This window comes from Phascolarctos cinereus, unplaced genomic scaffold, assembly GCF_003287225.1.
Source record: "Phascolarctos cinereus isolate Bilbo 61053 unplaced genomic scaffold, phaCin_HiC Scaffold_2;HRSCAF=192, whole genome shotgun sequence".
In the NCBI taxonomy this organism is placed as follows: domain Eukaryota; kingdom Metazoa; phylum Chordata; class Mammalia; order Diprotodontia; family Phascolarctidae; genus Phascolarctos; species Phascolarctos cinereus.
The window spans coordinates 7,431,217-7,454,910 of record NW_027555625.1 but is presented as its reverse complement, the minus strand read 5'-3'; the positions used below and the strand labels follow the sequence as shown (position 1 = coordinate 7,454,910).

Below are 23,694 nucleotides of genomic sequence, written 5' to 3'. Positions count from 1 at the left end.
CAGCTCACTAATGGGAAAGGGGCAATGAAGGGCAGAGGAGCAAGAACCAGGACGAAGGATGGGAGATGCCATGGCAGGCCACGGCAGGAAGAAAAAGACGCAGAGAGGGGACAAGTATTTGCAAGGACGCAGGATTTTAACTCAGGTCTTCTGGCGCTCTTACCCACCATTCCCCAGAGACAAACACTAAGTGTGGTCCTTTCCAGGCTGGCCCCTTCCCACCTGCCCAGCCTTCCCCCTCTACCTGGTCGGAGCTGCCCTAAAGGATTCTGAAGAGGATCGCACAGCCTGTCCAGGGTGGGCAGGGGGCTCCTCAACCACTGTCTACAAAGGACAATGACGGCTACTTCTTAATTTAATTCACTCACTAGCCACTGACTGAGCGGCTACCCTATGGACAGACAGTCCTGGGGCGTGGTCCCGCCCTCCGGGCGCTTCCATTCTGCTTGCCTGCCACAACAGAACCGAGGGGGACAGAGAAGAAATCACGAGGGGGTGAGACAGAAGCACGAGGCTGGCACTGAGCCGGTCAAGGCACCTCTGGGGAAGGAGGGGCCACAGGTGGGCACACCACAGGGGCAGCCTGCACCAGCGCCTGGACCTAGGCTGCCACATCTGGGGCCCAACGGGCAGGCCGGTGTGGCTGGGGAGGGCTAAGCAGGAAAGTGACTGCCACTTGAGGAAGGACCCCGGCCTGGCTGCACCCCCTTCCCTCTAGTCTCCCCCTCCTTGTCTGTGTCTGCTCTCCGCCAGCCCTCTGGCCCTCTGGCCCTCCACGGGCCATCTTTTCCCACTAGAACACAAACTCCCTGAGGGCACAGACTAGGCTGTATGCTTACGTCTTCACTGCCGGTACTCAGCACATAGTAAGTGTTTACTGAATACTCTGCAAAGAGGAAGGGGGCAGAGGCCATGAAGGAACCCCACTGCCACCAGGAACCACCTGAGGCTGGCAAAGCTGCCGCCCCCTCTCTGGTCCTCCAGGGGTGATGGGGCCTGGCCCGGGCTCAGGGGTGGTGGGCAATGGAAGGGACAGGGGAATTAAACAGAAGGCCTAGACCACAGCACAGTGTGCGTGTGAAGAGGATCAGACCCAAGGCACACTCGTGGGCACGACTGAACATTCCAGACTGAAAACTAGACATCAGCTACTCCTGCCTGTGCCCAGTGGCCGTCTGAGATGAGTTTCCACACGTGCTATGACCCTACAAAGGCCATGTGGCGACCCCGACCTTCCCAGTAAAGGACGGTGAGCCTGGCTACTTACATCCGGTTTGGAATGCTGGAATATCTTCAGGGGGAACCTGAGGTCCCCTGTGGCCAACGTCACCAAATAGTCTCTGAGCAGCTGGCTCGCCGCGCCCGGGGACTGCTTCTCCCACCGGTGCAGGAGGGGCACCATCCACTGGTAGGCGTTGGTCACATAATTCTCCTCCGAAGACTACAAGTACAATTCAACAACAGCCGTGACCAAAACCACCCTCCCATCCCAGTGCCCCGCCCCCTGCCCGGGCAGGCTGCCAGCCGGACTTGGTGCTCTCCACTGTCTCGTGCAGAATGCAGAAAGGGGGTGCCGAGCAACTCCATCCCACCCCCACCAGGGTCACCAGGAGAGCCCAGGCATCCCTGGACACAGACAGGGTGGGCAAGCTGCCCAGAATACCCAGGAGATGCTGCTGGCACAGCCCCAACTAGCAATGGGGCAGCTATGGGAACCAGTGAAGGGACCTTCCGTTGTGCTTGACTCTGCTCCAGCGAGGTGGGAGCTGTGCAGAGCACTGACCTACAGAGGGCATACAGAGGGAGGGGGAGTTTGGACAGCACATGGCGTGCTTGGGCACTGTAGGTGCCAAAGAATGCAGGTCTGCTCAGTGTGCCCACGAAAGGAGGGAGCTGGGGACCCCCCGGTTTGGTGTTTGGGGTGACTAAGAAGGAATCGCCACTTGAGTGGGCTGATGGGGGCTGGGCTGGAGAGCACGGACTTGAGTCAAAGAACAGCCACGGTCCCTCAGAGGAGACAGGACCCTCCCCTAAAGAATGGAAAGAGAGCAGAAATGCTCAAGCTGTCTACAGTCACAGAAGGGTTCTACCGTCCAAGATCACAGAAGACTCAGTACTAGGTGAGAGTCCTTCCCACTGAGGAGGTGCCTCAGAGAGGCAGCCGTGGTCAAGCCTAGACACGCTGCCGGGGACGCCATAACATCGGCGGAGTGGCGAGCTGAGTCAAGGGCTCTGGACAGACTGGTATCGCCTGCAGACGTGGTTTTACTGTCCCCAAGAGTGTGCCCAGCAGAGCCGAAGAATAAGGAGTCTGAGAAGCCAGTGGTGATTAGGGGTGGTCATCAGACTGAACTCCCCCACCCCATCAAGTTAAGCTGCCGTCCATGGAAAGCCACAAATCCCATGACCTCCGGGATGAGCTAAGGAGGAGAGTGGGGAGCATGGCCCCACATCCTCCCATTCCCAGGTCCTCTCCAGCAACCAAGGAGGAAAGCAGAAAAAGGGGAAGAGCAGGGAATGCCCCAGGGGAGGTTTCAAATGACAACAGGGATACCTAGGCCCAGGTCAGAAGGGTCTCCTCTGCTGCCTGCCCCAGAAGACCACACTGGCCCAAAGGGAAACAGGTGAGGATGGGGAAGAGCCATTTGGTTTCCAGATTAATCGTGGTGCTCTCTCATCGATGGCCCCCTGAGGCCAAGTGACCCTGAGCCGCCTGACAGGCATGACAAGCAGGGAGGTCCCCCTTTCAAGGCACAAGGTCTCCCAATCTCTTTGTGGCCTGCAAGCCCCTAGGGAGCACCTCCCCATGGGTATGGGGACGTGCTTCAGCAGACCCAAACATGGGGGCTGAGTTTAGCCTCCCAGGGGTCTCCAAGGGCCCTTCGCAGTCAGGCCTGAGAGGCCACCTCTGCCTTTCTGGGACCATGGGCAGCAACAGTACACTCCTCCACAATCCACTCTTGTTATGTGGAGGGACTGATTTCAGGGACCTCGGGATCCTGTGAGCCCAGGCAGGATTCTTGGAGGACATTGACAAAGCAGGGAAACAAGACTGTGAAGACAGACGCCCGCCACAGGAGACCTGCTGGCTCTTAGCCAGAGACACAGGTACCAGTGCCCATATCCCTGGGAAGCCAGGCACCATGGGTAGCCAATGTCAGGGGGCCTCAGGGCCAGGGGAGGTGGCCTTGGAGCTGCCCCAGGGACAAGGGGAAGGGAACCTACCCTCTCCATCAACAGCCTCAGCTGGTCAATGGGCTTCATCTGCTGGAGGTCCTTCAAGGTCAGGGTGAGATCGCAGCCCGCTTCGTACACTAAGGTCTCCAGGGTAACCAGATCATCACAGAGGCGCAGCAAACCAGGAATGTTCCTCTCCACCCCAAGGCGGATGAGGGAGAGGGCACAGTCCACCTGCATCCAAGAACAAAGAGGAGGAGTCTCAGCACAGCGCAATCCCAGAAGCCTTTGCCCCAACAGAACCTTGCAACAAATCCTGTTCACTGAGCCTGCGCTCATTAAGCACCTCCTTGGGCACACAGCAATCTCTACCGTGGCCCAAATCAGGTCTGCTCAGGGATCTTCTACAAACCTAGTCCATCCCCATACCTGTGCAAGCGAGCCTGTCTCCAAGAATCAATTAAATTCTGGGCGTGCTAAATGGCATTACGCTCCGGTGTAACTTACCAAATTATATACCATCCCTCCCCAGCCCCACAAAAAAACCCTCCGTGGCTAATGCAGCCGCCATAAACATTTTCTTAAACCAACCAAAAGAAATTGGCTAGAGGCATTTGTAGACACCAAGAAAAAGAAATCCCACACCCATGAAATTCCTAAAAATGAGAGCAAACCTCCTCTCAGCCATCACGTACTCATAACCGGTAACTGCAGGAAGAAAAGCATCCCTAGCCCTTGAACAGAGAGCACTATCGAGCTGGAAGGGAATACTTCCCAACTCACTCAAGACAGAGGCCAGGCTCTGGAGCCAGAGCAACCCCAGCAGCCTCGAGCAGAGACTTGCCATCTCTGGCCATCTGCTCATCCAAAAACTGGAGGAGCACAACTGTCCCGTGTCCCACAATCCCGTGTCTCACACCCCCTCCAGAGGCCGCAGAAGCACCACCTGTCCAAAGCCGCCCACTTCACTTGTCCTCTGTGCTTTGGAGCACAATATTCCTCATGGGAGACCTAGGTTCAAATCCCAGTGCCCTCCTGTTTCTGGGCCTCAGCGGCCTTCTCTCTAAAATGAGGGCTGCACTAGAGGACCTCAATGTCCCTTCTACACCAGGCTGCCAGATGACAGCCCATGCCAGTGCCAGGTTCCATCATAGGGATGAGGAGTCGGTGGCCCAGAAGCACTAAGGGCCTCCATCAGCTTACTCCTCCAGGCTGATCAGCCCAGCAGTCACACTCTACGTCCGAGTCCAGCCAGCACAAACATCCAATGTCCCTGTCCGCTGCACCCCCGCTGCACTCCCATCTCTCTCAGACTTACCAAGCCAAGCCAGCTCCCAGTGCGTAGAGCCCCACTGGGGAACAAGATGAGCCCTGCACCCCCCAAGGAGGGACCCTGATTCCAGGAAGAAAGCAGAGCAACCAGAGCCACACAAACCCACCCAGACATTGGGGCTAAAGGCCCAGACTAGAGGAAACCAGGCCCAAAGTGCTGAGAAGCCCTGCGCAGAACTTGCACCTGGTGCTTCTAGCTCACGTTAGGGCTGAGAAAGAGCCTTCTGGGCAGTATTTCATTTAAACTCCCAAAGGCCCCTATAAAAGAAGTGCTCTTAGGCTGCAGTGCAGATAAAGAGGCTGAGGGGAGTTCAATATAATTAGGTGAGGCCTGCACCAAGGCAAGGAGAGCTTTGGAAGATGCCGTTTCTCACGGCAGACTTTGCTGCCATGGGAAGCCCCGGTGCAGGAGGGTCCTTTCCTAGACATCGGGGGCACCCAGGCCCTCAGAGACCAAAGCAAACAGAAAGCCTGAGGATGAGAGGCCCTGAGCCCCGCCCCGGCAAGCTGAGAGGCCGCCCCAGAGCCAGCCTCACCTGCCGGGAATAATGCTCAATGTCCTCTCCTCGGGCGCAGTACCACTTGGTGACCAGATCGATGGAAAGGTGGGCAGTGTGGTACTTTAACATTTCAGGCTGAGCTTCGTACAAGAATCCACCTTCATCCTGGAGACTTGGCTCCACAACCATTCTGAAAAGCCAAACAGAAACATGTAGCCGACCTTCTCAATTCGAGCTGGCCTCCTGGATCTCTGCTCCCGGGCTCCTCACCTCTAAAATGGGCACAGCGCCTCCCTGGCCTTGCCGGGCTGGAGGCCAGCAGGCTTGTAAGGAGGAAAGAAAGCAGGAAAAATAAAAGATGAGAGTTTCTACAGCCCTGCCCTGTGTAAGGCTTGGCCCACGTCACGCCCTCGATAAAGGTCAGTGGAATTGCTGTATTGAAACATGTTTTAATCAAAAAAGAGCAACATTTACAGAACAATTCCATTTTTGAAAAGTTCTTTATGGATGCTTTGGGACTTGGGCCCTGTGAAACAGACACAAGAGGTGCCAGTCCCCTTCCACAGATGGGGAGACAGAGGCTCAGAGCAGAAGCGCTCTGCCTGGTGAGTCCAAAGGGCGTTTTTTCCTGGGGCATCTTGAAATGAGTGTGGCTCCCAAGTCAACCTATCCAACTGATCCCCAATCAAAAGAGCAAATGCACCAAGCGGGGAGATGTAGCATGCATCGAGAAGCCCACAAAATGAAGAGATTCAGGGAGGGGATGAGAAAGGCTCACAGCCTATGGGATCTCTCTGTCAACAAGGGATGCACCCTGTGCCCCTTGGCCCCCCAGGGGATCCCGGAGTGCTGGGGGAAGCTGCCGAGAGGCCAGTCGAGTAGAGAAGCCCAGGACAAAGTCCCTGCTCCCAAGGAGAGTGGCCCCCAGCAGGTGGGGCTCACCGGAGGGGCTCTGAGCAAAGGCTGGACCCCGCCTAGCCAGGAGTATGGGGTCCGTGTTTGACTCGGTGCCTCGCCCGGCCACCCTACTAGCTCAGGCTCCGTGTCACTGGATCTAAAACCATGGAGATTACCTCGATGAAGCAGGACTGGGATGGAATGGCTTTCTGAAGGGTGAGTCCAGCCCGGCCCCTCTGAAATGGGCTCCCTCGAGAGCAGGGGGAGCCCAGGGGACAAGGAGCCTCCAGCATGGCAGACTCTGGCTTTGGTAGAGGACATTCTCCAGGGCACTCACCATGACCGCTTCACTGAGAAGGAAGGATCCCCTACTTTGCACTAGCCTTTCTGATTAAAGGGAAGGGAAGCTGGAGAGTGGGGAATAACTTCAAGGACTGGGCACCCAGGAAGAAACCCCCCAGAACCCCAGCTGGGGACAGACTCAGCGGATGCCAGCTTCCCACACATCCTCAACAGGCAAACAGGAAAAGGCAAAGCTCTAGGGATGTTCTTGGAGGATTGCTGGGCTGAAAACTGCTTGTAGGAAGGCAGGTGATTAATGACAGAGAAAGACATCGTGCCAAACACTTGACAACAGCCTTAAAGACTAGACCACAGCGAAGGGGATGGCCACCGCTCCCCAGGGAGGGTCGCCAACCTGAGTCCCTGGAAGGGACACAAGCCATGACCTGGGGCTGGGGCCCCTCTCCCCCTGCACACCCCTCAGCACAGGCTTACCTGCATTCCAGCTCCTCACACCAGTCCTTATCCCGATGTTTCTGTTCATTCCATGGGATGATGGTCAAGGAACCAGCAGTGAAACTTTAAAATATATGTTGGAAGAGAAGAATTCAGATTCTGATAAGCATTTTAAGTGGACGTCATATTTTTAACGGCTACAGTAAAAGGCCATAACAATAGTAACAATAATTTAAAATTACATATCACCCTAAGATTTGCAAAGCACTTGACATGCATTAACTCATTTTATTCTTATAGTAACCTTGAGATGTGAGGGCAATTATTATACTCGTCTCATAGATGAGGAAACACAGTCACAGAGGTATTAAGTGTCTCACCGAGGATTAGAACCCAGGTCTTCCTAACTCTGTGTGCTGTTACTCTAGACATAGAAAGATAGTCTCAGGGGGAGGCCCAAAGTGGGAGCACAGAGGGCTCCTACAGAAAGCAGGATTTGAGTGACCCTTGAAGAAGGCCTAGGAAACCAAGCAGGAGCAGTGAGGAGGGAGGGGGTCCAGGCCTGGGGGGCAGTGAAAGGGCACAGCTGGGAAATGGAATGTCATACGCAATGCCCAGCAAGAGGGCCAGTGTAGTGGGACCAGAGGACACGGAGGGATGTAAGGTGTATAAAGACTGGAAAAGCGGCAAGGGGCCGGGGGGAAGGCTTCCAGTGCCAACCAGACCATCCTGAACTTGATCTTGGGGATGACCGGGAGCCACAGGAGGCTGGGAAAGGGTTCTGGAAGGCATCATCACACCCACCACGCCTTGGGAAAATGTGGCTGCTGAGACCCTGACAGCCTGGCTTCCAACTCTCTCCCAAGTCACCAACGATCTCTTAACTTCCAACTCTAATGGCCTTTTCTCCCTCTCTGCAGCCTCTTCTCCCAGATACTCTCTTTTCACTGCTCTGTCTGGTTCCCCTCTTACCTAACTGACCACTCCTCAGTTTCCTTTGCGGGACCTTACACTCAACATGTCCAAAATGGAATTTATTCCTTTCCTCCCAAACCCTCCCCTCTTTCTACCTTCCTACTAGCACTGGGGCAACACCATCCCCAGGTGTTGGGCTCACCGTCTGGGTGCCGTCCTCCCCCTCCCTGCCAGCTGTTTCACCTCTCAGCATCTCTCAAGTGCCCCACTTCTCTCCTCCACTCCTGCCTACCCCTGGTGCAGACCCCTGGGCTGTGGCAGCAGCTGTCGGGAGGGGTCTGCCTGGCCCAGGTGTCTCACCAATCTAGCCCAACCTTCTCTTCAGCCGCCAAAGGGACTTTCCTAAAGCCCAGGTCTGACATGCTCACCCCCATCACCTCCAGGCCCAAATATAAAATCCTCTGCTTGGCATGCCAGGCCCTTCATGAGCTGGCTACCCCCACGTGTCAGGCTGTGCTTGGTGATGCCCCCTCCCACACACGTCCTCGGCAGCCCATGAACCAGAATTCCTCCTCTGCAAAATAAAGGCATCGGAGAAGAGAATTGCTTCCGAAATGAGACCAGGATCCCAGGATTTCTTTGGAAGGAAAAACAAACTAGACAAACTTGAAAAATTACACAAAATGACCACAAAAGACACTACAAAAGTCTACGCATTACTTCCATTTAAAATGATATTTTCCTCATTTTTTCTTCCTTTCACCTTTGTGGCCTTGCCGGCCCCTCTGATTATCAGCCACACTCAAGCCTTAAACAAGCTTGATCTGCTTCAGAGGCACAGCACAGCCTGCGAGGAGCATTCCCCGATGATTCATGGACTCCATCACAGGACACCATTACCATCATCGATGGAGGATCTGATGCTTTCTAGGTGGGCTGGGCTACACAGCCCCTCAAACAGGTTGTGTTGTGGGTCAGAGGGCCTGGGGCACACAGGCTCCGCTGCACATTACTGACAGCGAGTGCAGCTCGGGGCCGGCACCACATTTTAGGGGGCACCACGGACGAAGTGAGGCTAATATAGACGAGGCTCAATATTTGCTCCCAGAGCCCAGACGGCTGCCAGCAAGTCAGAGTGGTCCCTGCTTGTGGCTGCCAAGACAATAAGATTTCTCCGGGTGTAGATGTCACAAGGTCAATGGCCTTGTTTTAGTCGTAACAAGTCATGAAACTCAGGTCCCTGCTAACATGGACAGAGGTTTCAATCTGGATCCATGTGGTTCAAAAAGCAGTTTCTTAAAAGCACTGAAGGTGAGTGATGACTGAGAAGATGCCCAGACTGTAGTGACCACCACATGACAGTGATGACCATGGCTTCCCAAAGACTAGACCTCAGTCATGTCTGTCCCACAAGAGCAGAAAGGCTTCAAGTACCACACAGGCACCAATGACCGGCTGGGGAGCCTCACTAAGGCCACGACCACCTTGGCCACGAGAACTCCTGGAGACCGAATCAGTGCCAGCTGGCCATCACGGCAAAAAGAAGTGTCCAGATCAGGGAGACCACAGACGCCTCGCCCTGCCCAGAGCGTCAGCCTGCTTAATCTAATACAGAAGAAAGTGTCAATTGGCTCGGTTCTTAATAGGAATATTAATCACAAATTCACTGCCACATTGGTAAGGTGAACATGGAGTTTACAAAAGCTCAGAGAACAAAGCATTTCCTAGCCCTGCATGAGGGATGCTCCATTTGTGGCAAAGATACCACCCTGAGTATAAGGTTCTAAGCTGTAATTACTTAGTAACATTTACATGTGGCTTCTTTGTTTTATTTCTTTCTTCTATTCTTTCCCTTTACCCCAAGAAGGGTTATTGAGTACTAGCTGTACTTAATGTCAGCGTAAAACACACGGTATGTGGTGAAATGAAACCTTTTTTTTTTAACTAAATAATAGTTTCTTTTGCATAAACCGAGCATCCTTTCAGTGAGAGCTGTGTTCACAGTTTTATCCCCAATAAGCCCGCTTGGCTGATTTGGGTAAAAGGGAACATTTTTCTGTCACAAGGAGGGGAGGAAAGACAAGCTGGATCATGGGCTGCTGCAACTCTGGTGCCTCTCAGGCTGAAAACAAAGAGCTTATTCTAAAATATTGTGTCTTAGCTAAGTTGGCCCAAAGTTCCAAAGTTATAGGATTAAATTTACTTGTTCTACAACTCATTGCAACAAAATGCTCTGATAAAGAAAAGACAAGGATCCAATAAAGTGATGCCTAAATACACACACACACACACACACACACACTGGTTTACAATGATAAAATGCTAATATAGATTTGGAAATCACCAATAATCAATGCCAAACATGAATTAAAAAGTTAACCGACGTGGGGAAAAAGAAGTCAACAGAATCCCACAGAATTCCCTTCCAAACAAAAGAATAGCCAAGAGTCTTGGAAAATGGCCAACACAGAGGTAGAGAAGTTGAGCAGAAGTGCCAGAAGCCATTGGCAGAGCAGAGAGTAAAAAATGCTACCCGACCCTCTAGCATCATGTGACCTTGGTAAACCAAGGCAGCCCCTCTTCCATCCTGAGATTTCACTGCCCCACCCATGAAGACCATGAAGCATTGGCTACCCAAAGGCCAGAGAGGGGTCTGGGTCAGATTGGGCACATCTCTAAATCCAATGATGCTAAGATCCCAAAGCTAAGACCTATAATCTGCCCTCGTACTACAGAATGAATAGCCTGTCACCAATGGAATGAATTTCAATAAGAAGAAACACGAGATCACACTCAGTCAGAAATTACAAACCCTCCAGGAGGCCACTGAGAGGCCCTTTGCTGGGACAGCAGTGAAGGAGGTGTTGAGCATGATTTCCCAGTTTAACCTCAAACTCATCAAAAGAGAAGAGTGCATGTGAATGGTCAAAGTGTTTCACTCTCTCCAGACCATGAAGAGTATCTCTCTCCCCCTCCCCAGAGAGGATAATGATGAGGCCTTTGTTTGACATTATTCTATGACTGCCAGACCTTGACAAACACCCCTTAGTTTATCAATTAAACATGACAAACCCATTCCCAGACCAAGCGAGGGAAGAAATCCTTGGCATCTGAATCCAGCAGCAAAGAGAGCACAAGCTCCTTTTGCTAAACCAAATATAATTAATTACCGAACAGGTTATCCTATTAACGAGGACACACGCCACAATGGACAGGATGCTGAACCTTGGAGTAAAGAGTTCAGCTCTTGCCTGTGACACTTACTCTCCCTTAGAATCTCAGGTGTCCCATATATAACATGAGAAAAACAAGAGCTACAATGCCCGCTCCACAAGGGCTGTTACAAGGCACCACTGAGGTCACGCATGAAAGGGCTTTGAGAACTCTTTGACATCCATGACGCCCTAAACAAGATGGAGAAAAAGGCGTTTAAGGACAGAGGCTCAAAGCAGCCGTGCCCAGAAGGGCCCGCCAACATGAACTTGAACAATCCCACCAAATGGTTACTCCAGCTTTGCTTGAAGAGGCAGACCCCTCAACATCACCCTGAGGAGGGGCCGGAAGAGGGAAAGGACCTCCCTACCTCGAATCAACCCCAACTCTGACCCACCCCACTCAAAGTCTGGCTCGCAAAGGTGACACAGAGCAACTGGACCCTATTCTCCATCTCTGTCATCATTCTGGGGGCCTGAGCCAATCCAATCAGACTTCAACATCTTTGGAAACTCCCAATGGATCACGGAAAATACAATCAGGGATTTAGATCTCAAAGGTCATCCAGGTCATCTAGAGGAACCCCATGTTTACAGACCAGGAAACTGAGACCAAGAGAGGTTAACTGCCTTGACCAAAGTCACAAGGGGTAGATTCTGACCTGGGGGTCCTGGGGCTCCAAACCTATCATTCCGTCCACAGCACCGCATTTCCTCTAAGCCCAGGACATCACCCTCATCCTCCCAAACAGTAAGAAGAAAGGTCAATCTGATGCCAACACCTCACACAGGGATTCAGGAAAAGTGCATCGCATGGGCCCACAAATGCCAAGAGGCCAGGGCCAGATGCCCGCAGACCTGTGCACCCATTCTGCCTTCACCCGATGACAGCTGGAAGGCTTGTGACAAGCTCAATCAGCCGGTGCAATTCTCCATCCTGCCAGCAAAGCAAGGACAACGTCCCCTACATTCTACTGCTGCAAGGGTTGTGGTGAGGTGAGATGGGAAGGGACTCAGTGCAAATCCTGCCCCTGACAGACTGGCTGCGCAGCCCTGGGCAAGTCACCTCCCCTCAAAGCTGTCCAGTACAATATAGGAGGCCTACCTCCCAGGGCTGTTGTGAGCAATCACAGAGGCCTCTTGCAGAAGGTGATGCTTGAGCTCAGCCTCAAGGCTCAGGTACAGGTGACCAGAGAGAGCTCTCCCACCAATGCAGAGGCATGAAGATGGGCAATGGAGAGTTTGGCTGGAGGACAGGGGGAAGGGTGAAACTGATAACAAGACTGGAAAGGTAGGGCTGGTCCCAGGTGGTGAAGGGCTTTAAATGTCCTCAGTCCTGGAGGTCACAGGGAGCCAATGACATTTCCTGAGTAGGAAGGTGACACAGTCAGAGCACTCTTTACAGACATCATTCAGGTGGCTGAGTGGAGGATGGATAGGAGTGAGGAGGCCTGCGGCAAGTGGACCCCCCCAACAGCTACTGCCACAGTCCAGGTGGGACCGGACGGAGGCCTGGGGAAAAACCATCAGGGTCGGGGCTGAGTGAATGGGGAGAAGGGGATGAAGAGGAGAGATGTTGCAAGGGAAGAAAAGACAAGATCTGGGGACAGATGGGATATGCAGGGCGAGCATGACTTAGGAGTCAAGATGACACCGTGGATGGGAGCTTGGGTCACTAGAGAATGGTGGGGTCTTGGGCAGCAGGAGGGAAGAAGGTCTGTGAGAGGGAAGAAAATGAGTTCTGAGCAAGTCACGGTGAGATAGAGATATCTCTGGGACACCTGTCTGAGAGGCCAGTGACCTAGGGCTGGGGCTGTGAGAGAAGGGGCTAGATAAACAGATGTGGGAATCATCTGCCCAAAAGCGATACTGGGCTCACCGCGGGAGCTGGTAAAATCGCGGAGAGAGAGAGTATAAGGGCAGAGAGAAGAAGGCCTACACAGCACATGCATGTCAAGGCTGGGACCTTCCCAAAGGCCTTCCCTGAAACAACCCTGTGAGTCACAGAGCCAAAGGATGACCGGCCCCATTTTACAGAAAAGGAAGCAGCCCCAAAGAAGGAACCCGATGAGCATGGTGTGAGATAAAGAACACAGGATTTCAAGTTAGAAGCCTGGGCTCAGATTCCACTCTGCTACTCAGTGGGCGCCTCTCCATGGGCCCTCAGGCCCTACCAGCCTCCGGAGCTCTCCCTCCCTCCTGTCCTAGGCAGAGGCCTGGGACCTGAAGCCAGTCTCCGGCCTCAAGGCAGCCCTATTCATGAGGCTGCTATCAGCACAGCCAGGCAAAGAGACCCTGGCCCAGAACAAAGCCAGACACTGCCAGAGGGCTGACAATAACACCCCTGCTGAACAGGCCATGAATTCTATTTTTCTGCTGCTGTTATGCACAGAACCCAGACCCTCCTGTATTAAGTGAGGCCTTGCTAAGCCCAAGACAGGAACTACCCTGAGATTCTATTTGCAAAAAAGGAATTTGATTTTTTTTAAATATAATTTGCCTCATAATAAAAACAATGGCTGAATAAAATAGTCTATATCAGAAATTGGGAAGATTATGGTCACAAGCCTATTTGTATGTTAACTGAATATAGTGTGAGAAAGGGATTCATGGGTATTACAGATGCATATTTACATATTAATGAAATCTTGACTAGAAAGAAACACAGCCAAAAGAAATCATATGGAAAATTTCCCAGAGGTAATTCCACCATTAAGGAGAACCATTTTAATCTACTTAAAGATCAGATGCTCTCAATCTGCTGGTCAGAATGTTTTCAAACATCCTATAAGAATGTTGGAAAGAAAATTAATTCTGCCTGTTGAATCTTCAGATAAGAAGAGTGTCACTCAGTGCTGCTGGATGGTGTGGACACCCATGGGAGTCTCAGAGGTCTGTGAACACAACAGGAAAGCCAGTGCCGAAAATCAAGCCAGGACTGGGAAACGCGAAGAGGCACAGCCAGCTGGCGGGCTCCAGACCGGAGGGGGATGGGTGGGTTTTTAATCATCTAGGGAATCAATTCCTTTAATTTTAAAAACATGTTTTGTTAATCACTTTCCTCCCCACCAAAAACACAGACGCAGGAATCAGCTGCCCTGTCTTTGTCTGCAATGGCCATTCACCCGTCTCATCCACCAAGCAGAGAAATTGTGGTTTAATCAGACAAAGGATGAATGAAGTGATTCCCGGAAGACGCCCAAGCCATGGCGGCTTGTCCCCTGGAAACCCTCCAACTCTGCCTGGCTTTCAGGTGGGGGACAAGGGGCCAATGGAGAGCTAGGCCACGTCCTCACACTGTCCAGGCCTGACTCTGGCACAGGCGGGGCAGTGTGTGATTATCTAACAGAAGCTGAGAGAAACCAAGGGCTTCCCCATGCTTCCAGCACCTCGCAGGGGAGCCGAGCCTGGGCAGAGCAGCTCCCTCGCCGGGTCTGCAGGCCTGGGTCCCCCACCCCCCACCTCATTCAACCCTTCAAAGGGCCGTGCTTTCACCTCCTCCACCCAAATGGGTTAACTCCTCTATGCCCAGAACAGACAGGACCAAAAACCGGATCACCCTATGACCCCCTTTACAAATGAATCCATCTGCTCTCAGCTGGCCAACAGGCATCTCGTCCTTTGTCATGGTTCCCCACCTGGCCTCTCTACTGGACTTGAGGATACAATCATGCTACAGGATGAAATCAGCTCTGTCACCAGCCCTCTTCATATCACTCACCTCCCCCCGAGGCCGAGGGACTTCATCCTGCCATGCCCCACCCCCACACACACCCCCACCAACACTGCCCGGTAGCCTCCTCCACCCCCCTCGCTTTCTTTTCAGGTGCTGTCTCCCCCAACAGACTGAGAGCTCACTGAGGGCAGGGACCATCTTTGGCCCTTCTTTGCACCCCGGCACTTAGCACAGTGCCTGGCACACAGTAGGTGCCTAATCAATGTTTTCTGACTCTGACGCTGCTGCAGGCCCACAATTTCACAAGAAAGCCACCATGTGTACACTACAATAAGAGGCCTTCGAACTCCAGGTCGGCTCCACGCGATGACCAGGCATCACCGAGAGACATCAGGAGGGCAGGGTGGGAAACGCGTATGAAACCCAATTCCAAACGCAATCGCTGAGATACTTTCTGACAAGAAATAGAAGGGATTCCGGGTCATCACCATTCCAGCAGATGGTTGGGAGGCCATTACACGTCCCCTATTTTATTTACATAAATACATTTTAAGGGAAATATGTCACTATCTCCCGCGGAAGCCCGCAGCAGCCCCTGCTGATCTCGCCAACGGCCTGTGGCACAAGCAGCAGTGACTCCATGTCAAAGGCCAGGGCCTCTGGGCCCTGCTCCAGAGACATCGGGAAGAAGGGGGGGAATGGGAAAAAGCAAAGGAAAGAGGGATGACCCTGACCCTAAGCGAGAAGGCCCTGCTCCCGCAGGGGCGTGTGCCGTTCGGCTGGGAGAGGGAGAAACGTGACCTCCCCCAGGCTCTGCGCCCCAGCTGCCAGAGCCGCTGCCCCTACTCCACATGTCACATGCGTGCTGTCTCTGTTAGAGCAGATGTGCTCGGAGGGCAGGGGCGGTTCTCTTTCTGTGTCCTCAGCACCTAACACGATGGCACACCCACAGCAGGTCCTCTAGCAGTCTCTCCTGGTGACTGACCCACCGGTGACACGCTCATCCTCCATTACACTTCTCCTCCCATGCGCGCCTGGAGCCTGAGGTTGCGTGCGACCTCACAGCCTGGGTTTCATGGCCTCTGAAGGCAGTCTGCTCCACCCTTGTCTCAAACCAAAAGGACAACATCGTTGTAAATGGGCGCTCTGACCGTGGACGGGTTCTCCCAACACTGAGCCCAAACAGGCCCCCTGCCTCTCCGGTGGGTCCCCCGAGGCCAATGACTGACACTCTCCAGGAGCCTCCACGCCTGTATGGCCCGGTCTCTGCTCTCAGTCACGTCCCAATTCCCCTCAAAGTGAGACTGTTCTCTCCAAAATCTCACACTGTCTCTTTGTGCTGCGTCCAGGGACTTCCGCTGGGGCCTCACGCTCATGACAAATCCTCTCTCTCGGCTCTCCTCCTCCCATCTGACCGATGACCCCTCTCTGTCTCCCTTGTCGCACGATCCCCGCTCTCCCAGCCAGGAGCCGGGGTGGCCGCGGGGACTCGAGGCTCTGTCCCGGGCCCGCTTCTTTCTCTGGACTGTCTTCCTGGAGGAGCTCATCAAGCCGCATGGGTTCAAAGATCGCCGCTGGGCAGTCTTTGCTCGGCCTCCAATCTCACATAACCAGCCGCACGTCGGGCGCCTCTGTGCAGATGTCCCAGATACACCAGAAAGGCCACCTCTCCCCTGACGACACAACCGTCGTCCCAAGCATCCAGCTCCCTAAGCGGTGGCCAGCCGTGGCCCTGCCTGCCTCCTTCTCAGCCGGCAGGTCCTTGCCATCCCCTCACAAGACCATCTCGTTCCCCCAGCCTCTTCTCTCCGCTCACAGAGACACGGGCCTTGTTCAGGCCCTTGGCACCTCTCACCCAGATGAATCCGCCTCTTTCCTCTCCAAAGCCTCTTCCACAGAGCCTAGTCATTTCCTACTCAAAACCTCCACCAGCTTCCGATGGCCTCTCAGGAAAAACACCAAATCTCCGTGTGACCTGTACTGCCCACCACGCCCTCTCCAGGCTTACTCCCCACTGCTCCCCCACACTCACTCACTCTCTCACTCACCGTTCCGGTCTTGCTGCCTGACAAGCTCTCCTCTCCCCAACCACTGGCCCTCCTAACACCAGGTCTTTGCCTACGCTGTCACCCACGCTGTCCCCCATGCCTGCCATGCCCTCCCCTGCTCCCTGCTTCCCCAAGGGCCAATACTGTCCTCAGAAATCTCTGGATACTCCTTCCCTGGCACCGGTATTTGAGCTCTCGTGTCCAGGCAGTACCGGCTCAGAGAAGGTAAACTCCCTGAGAGCAGGCCTGATTTCCTTTTCATCTTACCTTGGCCCTAGCACAGGGTTAAGAAGGTTTACTGAATCCCAGCATCTGAGTAGGGAAACAAGGCCTAAATCAGACTGAGGTGGCCGCATCCAAGGGGAGAAAATTACTCATTAATGATTAAAAAGCCATTCCTTTCACTCCCCCTGCCCACCCCCAAGCAGAAGGCAAGATCTCACTGCTTTTTCAAGGGACACACATACACACATACATACACATACACACTTATATACATACACATTCTCACATGTGTGTGCATATACACCACATGCATGCACACAAGCATCTGTACCTTCATACATATGCACTCCCACACCTGTACACATACACATACTCTCACATGCATGCACATACACAAACACACAAAATGCTCATACAATACACATACACATAGAAACCATATTTACACACATACATACATACTCGTGCACATGCATATACTCATGCACACACACATGCACACATGCGAACACAAACAGAAAACACACACTCACACATACAGACACATTCACACATGCATGTACACACACAGAGATACCCATATGCACACATACACATTCATACTCTGGCATTCATCCACATAACTTACATGCACACACACATACACACATGCAAACACAAACAGAAAACACACTCACACAATACACACACATACACTCACACATACAGACACATTCACACATGCATGTATGCACACTCACAGATACACACATGCACACATACACATACATACTCTGGTATTCATCCACATAACTTACATGCACACACATACACACATAAATACACTCACAGCCCTTCAATTCTCACAGAGTTCAACACCTCCCTGTGGTTTTTTGTCGTTATATTTGGAAGAGTTCTTCTGCACGGAGCCAAATGTTCCAAAAAAAATAATCTTACAAATTTTATGGAAAACATAAATGCTTCTTATGCCTTTCAAATGCATTGATTTCTTTTAATACATAGCCTGGGTGTATATGCTGACATCAGCCTAGGTTGACATCTGGTGGCCAAAACTATCGGAGACCTGACAAATTTTGACCAACCACTTTTATTTTTAGCCTTAATATGTCATGCAAATTACAGAGGTATTGAAGGCAAGGAATGTTTAGGAGCAAATCACCAAAAGAATGACTGATTCATAGAGTCACTCAGTTTTCAAGGGGAAAAAAACAGCACACCAGAAAAATAGATCTTCCTACTTCAACAGAAAGCCCTCTCTCTTTCTGGGAGAGCAGGCCGCTGGCATTCTGCCTATCCGTCCAAAAAGTAAGAAGTCTAATTAAACTAAGAAAATTCAGGAAGTGAAAAACGCTCTCAACTCACACCCCAGACTTTGCTTCCTCTTATATTTAGGGGGTGACTGAGAGACGCTCTGACAAATCCAATATTCCATTAACTGAGTTTTCCATCTAGGCTTTTCATGGATTATCAGTTTTCAGAAAAGAGAGTCCAGAGAACTACAGTACACGTGGGAGAGCGATCAGGCGTGGTCTCTTTGGCCGTAAATTAGGGCCAAAGGAAGCACAACTAAGGAAGGACGTACTGCTGGTCAGCCTCCTCACGGGGCGCGACAAAGCCAGCTCACTTCAGGTATGAGAGTTCACGCTCCGGGATGACCCTCTTCCATCTGAGCACAAGGACTCCACGCTAAATAAAGCAAGTGTCTCATTTTCACAGCGGCCTGCAGCCCCAAATCTCAACCCTTCACTAGGCCAGGCGTGAGAAGGCAAAGGGCCGGGCAGCCTGCCCCGACTCCGCACGTGGACAGAACACTGAGAGCAGAGAATTGAGATCCTCGCCACCCCACCACAGCTCATCCAAGGCTCTGACAGGAGGACCAAGAGGAGCTCCTGGCCAAATCCACAACTTCCTGTCCTAGAGGAAGTCTCAGTCACCGTGAAACAGATGGGCTGCTGGCTGGAATATCCAGGCCCTGGCTCGGCCTCGAGGCCTCAGCCCTCTCCACATCCCTTCCACCTAGCCCGTGGATCTTTAGCGTGGACGGGTTGTGAGTCGCTCACATGTTGTCTCCACCGCCAGAAGGCTAGCTCCTGGAGGGCAGGCGCCGTGATTTTTGCCTTTCTTTGTGTCCCCAGTGGTGAGCACAGGGCCTGGCACACGGTAAATGCTTCATAAACGCTTGTTCACTGACTGAGTGACATGCAGGTGCAGATAACAAGGCAACCCCTATGGAGCCAGGTGACAAGAAGAGGACTTGGGCCTGAATACCACGCTGAGCCTAGGAAACGAGGCCAGCAGGACCCGCCCATGAACCCACAGACGAAGGACAAAGACCACCCAGCAGGGCACAGACGCTTTTACAGGACCGTCTGCTGGGAGCCAGGGACATGGGACCCAAAGGGCAGAAGGGCGGTACACAGGGGAGGAGAAAGGCTCGCTGATCTCAGACAGCTGCCAGGAACAGAATGGACGGAGGGAGGGACGGAGAGCGAGGTGACCAGAGTGATTCCAGGTGTCTACAGGGGCCAGGAGGGGAGCACTGTCACAAACGCTACCCTTGCTGTGCTCATTTTCAAAAGCCAATTTTATAAACACTAAAAATGTGCACTTTGCAATCCAAAAGTATCCCTGCTTTGCTCAAGGGGCTCCAAAAGGGGAACGGGCAGATCCTGACAGGAAACGTAAGCTCAACGGTCTTGCAAAGACTGATGGCACATCATGAGTGTGATGCCTCCATGAATATCAGAGATAACAACAGCACGCTCACAGAGGTCGGCCAGCCGTCAGGTTCATAATACTGGGTGAGTGTTAAATGTCAAACACAGAGGCAAGAAGAGTAAGGGACCTGCAGGGAGGATCCCCACACAGGCATGCCACGTGTCAGCTTCTGACACAGTTCCTAACAATCTTCTTCTTTAAATGTTCTCCATAACTTCTCAGGATAAGGAAAAAGTAACCAGGGAAGTGTAACTGAGAAACCCAGAGCTTTGCCCAGCTCCCTTCTCAGTGCTTTCAAATCTCATTCAGTTCTACCTGCTATATACCAAGGACACACACCACACACACACACACACACACACACACACACACACACAATTATCCAGAGTCCTGCCAAAGCCATATACCAAGGACACACACACACACACACACACACATACACACACACACACACAAAATTATCCAGAGTCCTGCCAAAGCCATATAGCAAGGACAGACACACACACACATACACAATTATCCAGAGTCCTGCCAAAGCCATATACCAAGGACACACACACACACACACACACACACACAATTATCCAGAGTCCTGCCAAAGCCATATACCAAGGACACACACACACATACACACACACACACACACAATTATCCAGAGTCCTGCCAAAGCCATATACCAAGGACAGACAGACAGACACACACACACACACACACACACACACACACACACACACACACACACACACACACACACATATATACACAAAGCCTCTTGTGCAGCCCAGCTGAAGATGGCGGACCATCCCTCTCCCAAATGTCCCTGCTTCTTCTCATGCACCATTGTCCTTCTGGTCTGTCAGGTCGTAGCTTCAGCTTTACCCTCCATTCCTCTCTTACCCTCATCCCACACAGAAACTGGATGGCAAATCCTGCCATTTCTAAATCCACATCTCTCACATCCGGCCCCTCCGATCTTCAGGTAGAGCCACCACCTTCATTTAGGCCCTCATCCCTCCAGCCTGGAGTATGACAACAGCCTCTTCGCTGGGCTGCCTGCCTCAACTCTCCCCCTACTGCAGTCCATTCACGTTGCTGCCAAATTAATGTCTCCTGGATACAAATCCGATCCCATCCCTCCCCTAACAGTCACCTCCCAGGGTGCCCTATTGCCTCCAGGACAAAACACAAACTCCTCTGTTGAGTTTCTCAAGCCTTCCCAGCATCTCCCAATCACCTTTCCATTCTCAGTGGACACCACTCCCCTCCCTTACTCATCAGACAAGTCTACATAAAGTCCAACATGGAAGGAAAAGGCCAGTCACTGCTGGACTGCTTTTTGGACCTGTCCAATGAACCTATACCAACTGGTCCCATGACCCTCCATCTCCCATCTCATGCCTGGAAGGTTCTCCCTCCTCATCCCTCTGTCCCTGAACCATCTTTCACAGATCCCACCTTGTGCCCTCACATCATAACTCCTTAACAAACCCAAGGCATTTGTTAGCAAAGCATTTGACTCCTCTGTACACATCTGCATGGATTGATTCACTTTATGTTCAGGTTGTGTAGACATGTCTATACATCCTTGTTGTCTCCCCCACTAGAATGCAAACTCATAGTGAGCAGGGACTGGTCTGTCCACTGTAACCCTGTCCACAGCATCTAATACAATGCCACAGTCCATAGTCCAGTGGCTCATTCTGGGCTGACTCAATTAAAAAGCCCTTCAGAAGGAACCCGCCATAGGCAAGGCCCAAACTAGAGACACGAGATTCACTTTATCATCACAAGTCTCAGCCATGCTGCTCAATTCCATCCCAGCACCCGAATCCATACTCGATACGTTGCCCTTGAGAGGAGGGTCCCTGCCCAAACCCACCATATCATTAGAATGTCCTGGAATCCACCCCGAGAACAGATTGATGACTGCCGTGCCCCTCGTAGCCGAGAAGGCCCAGCCATGCCACTTACTCTCCTCCAGAAGCGTGGACAACTGAATCACTTCCCACTCTCCACAGAAGCGCCTCCAAACCTTTTCATCCCACCTCAAGCCTCGCATGGCTCCCCTTCCCTAACCCTCTCAGCTGAGGACTCTGCTTCATATTTCACTAAAAAGCTGAGGCCCTTTGCTGTGAGCACCTCTTCTCCCCTCATCTCCCATCACTCTGAGGCACCCTGCCACCATCTCCTCCTTCACTCCTGTCTTAATGGCGTGGCCCTTCTCTTTACAAACCCTAATCCCTCTGCTACGCAAGAAATCCCACTCCATCCCATCTTCTCCAGCAGACTGCCCGCTTTGTCATCCCCGCTCTCTCACATTTTCAGTCTCTCCCTGTCTGCCAGTTGCTTCCCTACTACATACAGGCAAGCCCACGTCTTCCCATCCTCAGAAAAGCCATCCCTTGCTCGATCCAGCCTTGCTGGCTACAGTCCCACAGCTCTCCTTCCTTTCAAGGTGCAAGCCTCCAAGAGGGCCATCTACATCTCCTTTCCTCTTACTCTCATCTCAACTCGACGACCTGTCTGGTGACCCCATTCTACAAATTTAGCGATGATCTCTCTCCATCCTCACGCACGTTGACCTCTCTGTGGCCTGGGGCGCTGCCCACCAGCCCTTGACCCCCTCTTTTCCCTTGTTCTTCACAACCTTGCTCTCACCCTGCCTGTCTGACCATTCCCTCTTAGCCTCCTTTGCTGGGTCCTCATCCAGGTCACATCTGCTCTTTGTGGGCAGCCCTGAGGGCTCTGTCCGGTGTCCCCTTCTCTTCTCCCTCTGCACGATTCCACTCGGGGATCTCATCAGCTCCTACAGATTCAATTACCATCTCTATGCACATGCTTCTCAGAACTATTTCTCCAGTGCTAACCCTTCTGCTCAGGACCATGCAGCCAGGCCTTGAACCGGCTCATCCCACCAAGCACTAAGGCCAGTTCTACAGACACTACACCACACTTCATCTTACTGAATGAGAGCTGAAGGGCTCTCATGAAGAAAGGGGCTACATTTATTCTGCATGAAGTCAGGGGAAAGAACTCAGACCAATGGGGAAAAGGCTCCAGGACGGACACTTGCCCATCGAGCCACACAATGGACCCTGCTACCCCGTGAAGGGGCAGCTTCCCTTTCACTGATGGCATCCAAACACAGGAGGAGCTCGACCACGTAGGAGGGACGGGTGCCCACATGGCTCCATCAGGCAGGTCCGAGGGCATCTCCGGCTTTGTGACTTTGCCCTTGGATTTTGCAAGGCTGGAAAATCGACACCATAAACTATGATCCTTCTCAATTGGAAAGTGAAATATTCAGGCTCCTCCCATAACAGCCGACCATGCAAGGCTTCATCCAGCTCTAAACAAAGGAAGACTCGTTCAAATGAACAAGGCTTTCTTGGTAGGACATGCTGCTTAATCAAGGAATCAATTCCCCAAATAAATCACCTTGAACATCCTATTCAATAAGCGGAAGACAAGCTCTGAAGAGACCAGAACAGCACGGCTGGAATTGTGGGTGTAAAGAGAAAACAGGCAGACAAGAACGCACCACCGGCTATGGAGTTTCTGGGCTAGAGAGACAGCAGCGTCGGTGACACCGACGTGGTGCAGCAGCCTCTCAGGCACCTTGGAGAAGGACCTGGAAGAAAGCTCAGCCCTCGCTGACCCCAAAATCTGCTCTCTCCCCATGATACGGTTTGGGGGGGCACCGGCACTGCCAGCAGCAAATACTTCCTGCTAGACCTCAAGAAAGTTTTGGTTTTCTTTGTTTTGTTTTGTTTTTAGTGCAAGACGCTACTTCCAGAGTCAAAAGACGACTGTTCAAGAATAGAGATCCAAGGAAAACGTCAACACGTTTCCCAACACGTGGGCATCGACAGCGCTCTAGGAGAGCTCAGTGAGGGGGAGGGGCATGGGATGCTTTTGTGACTTGGCTCAGACAACATATCCCAAGGCAGCGGACCCATGAGACTTCATTCTTGCCACTTTCAGGCGAAGGAAGACACATTTTAAGATAAACTCCTAGGCTGAGGGATCCACGAAGGCCCAGCCAAAGCAGTGGCGACAAGTGTGGAAGGCCCCCCACAGGTCCACTCTGCCAGTGCGGCTAAGGTGAAAGGGAGCTCCCATGGCCTCTGGATTAATCTGGACTCACAATAATACAGACTGGTTTTGTTTTAATCCCCAGGGCTCAACTCTGAGCTTAAGAGTCTCAAACCCAGAACCACTGCACATCCGTACCATGGCACGGACTCAATCCTGAT

The 23,694-nt window shown here is 52.3% G+C and overlaps 1 protein-coding gene across 1 annotated transcript in view; it reads right to left on the bottom strand.

Annotated features, from left to right (window-relative positions):
• NBAS (NBAS subunit of NRZ tethering complex) overlaps positions 1 to 23,694 on the bottom strand; it is a 252,708-nt gene that overhangs the window by 164,862 nt on the left and 64,152 nt on the right. Inside the window, 4 exon segments of the mRNA XM_078149224.1 lie at positions 1,268 to 1,441; positions 3,226 to 3,411; positions 5,046 to 5,199; positions 6,684 to 6,767. Of these exon segments, the coding sequence (XP_078005350.1) occupies positions 1,268 to 1,441; positions 3,226 to 3,411; positions 5,046 to 5,199; positions 6,684 to 6,767 (598 nt within the window).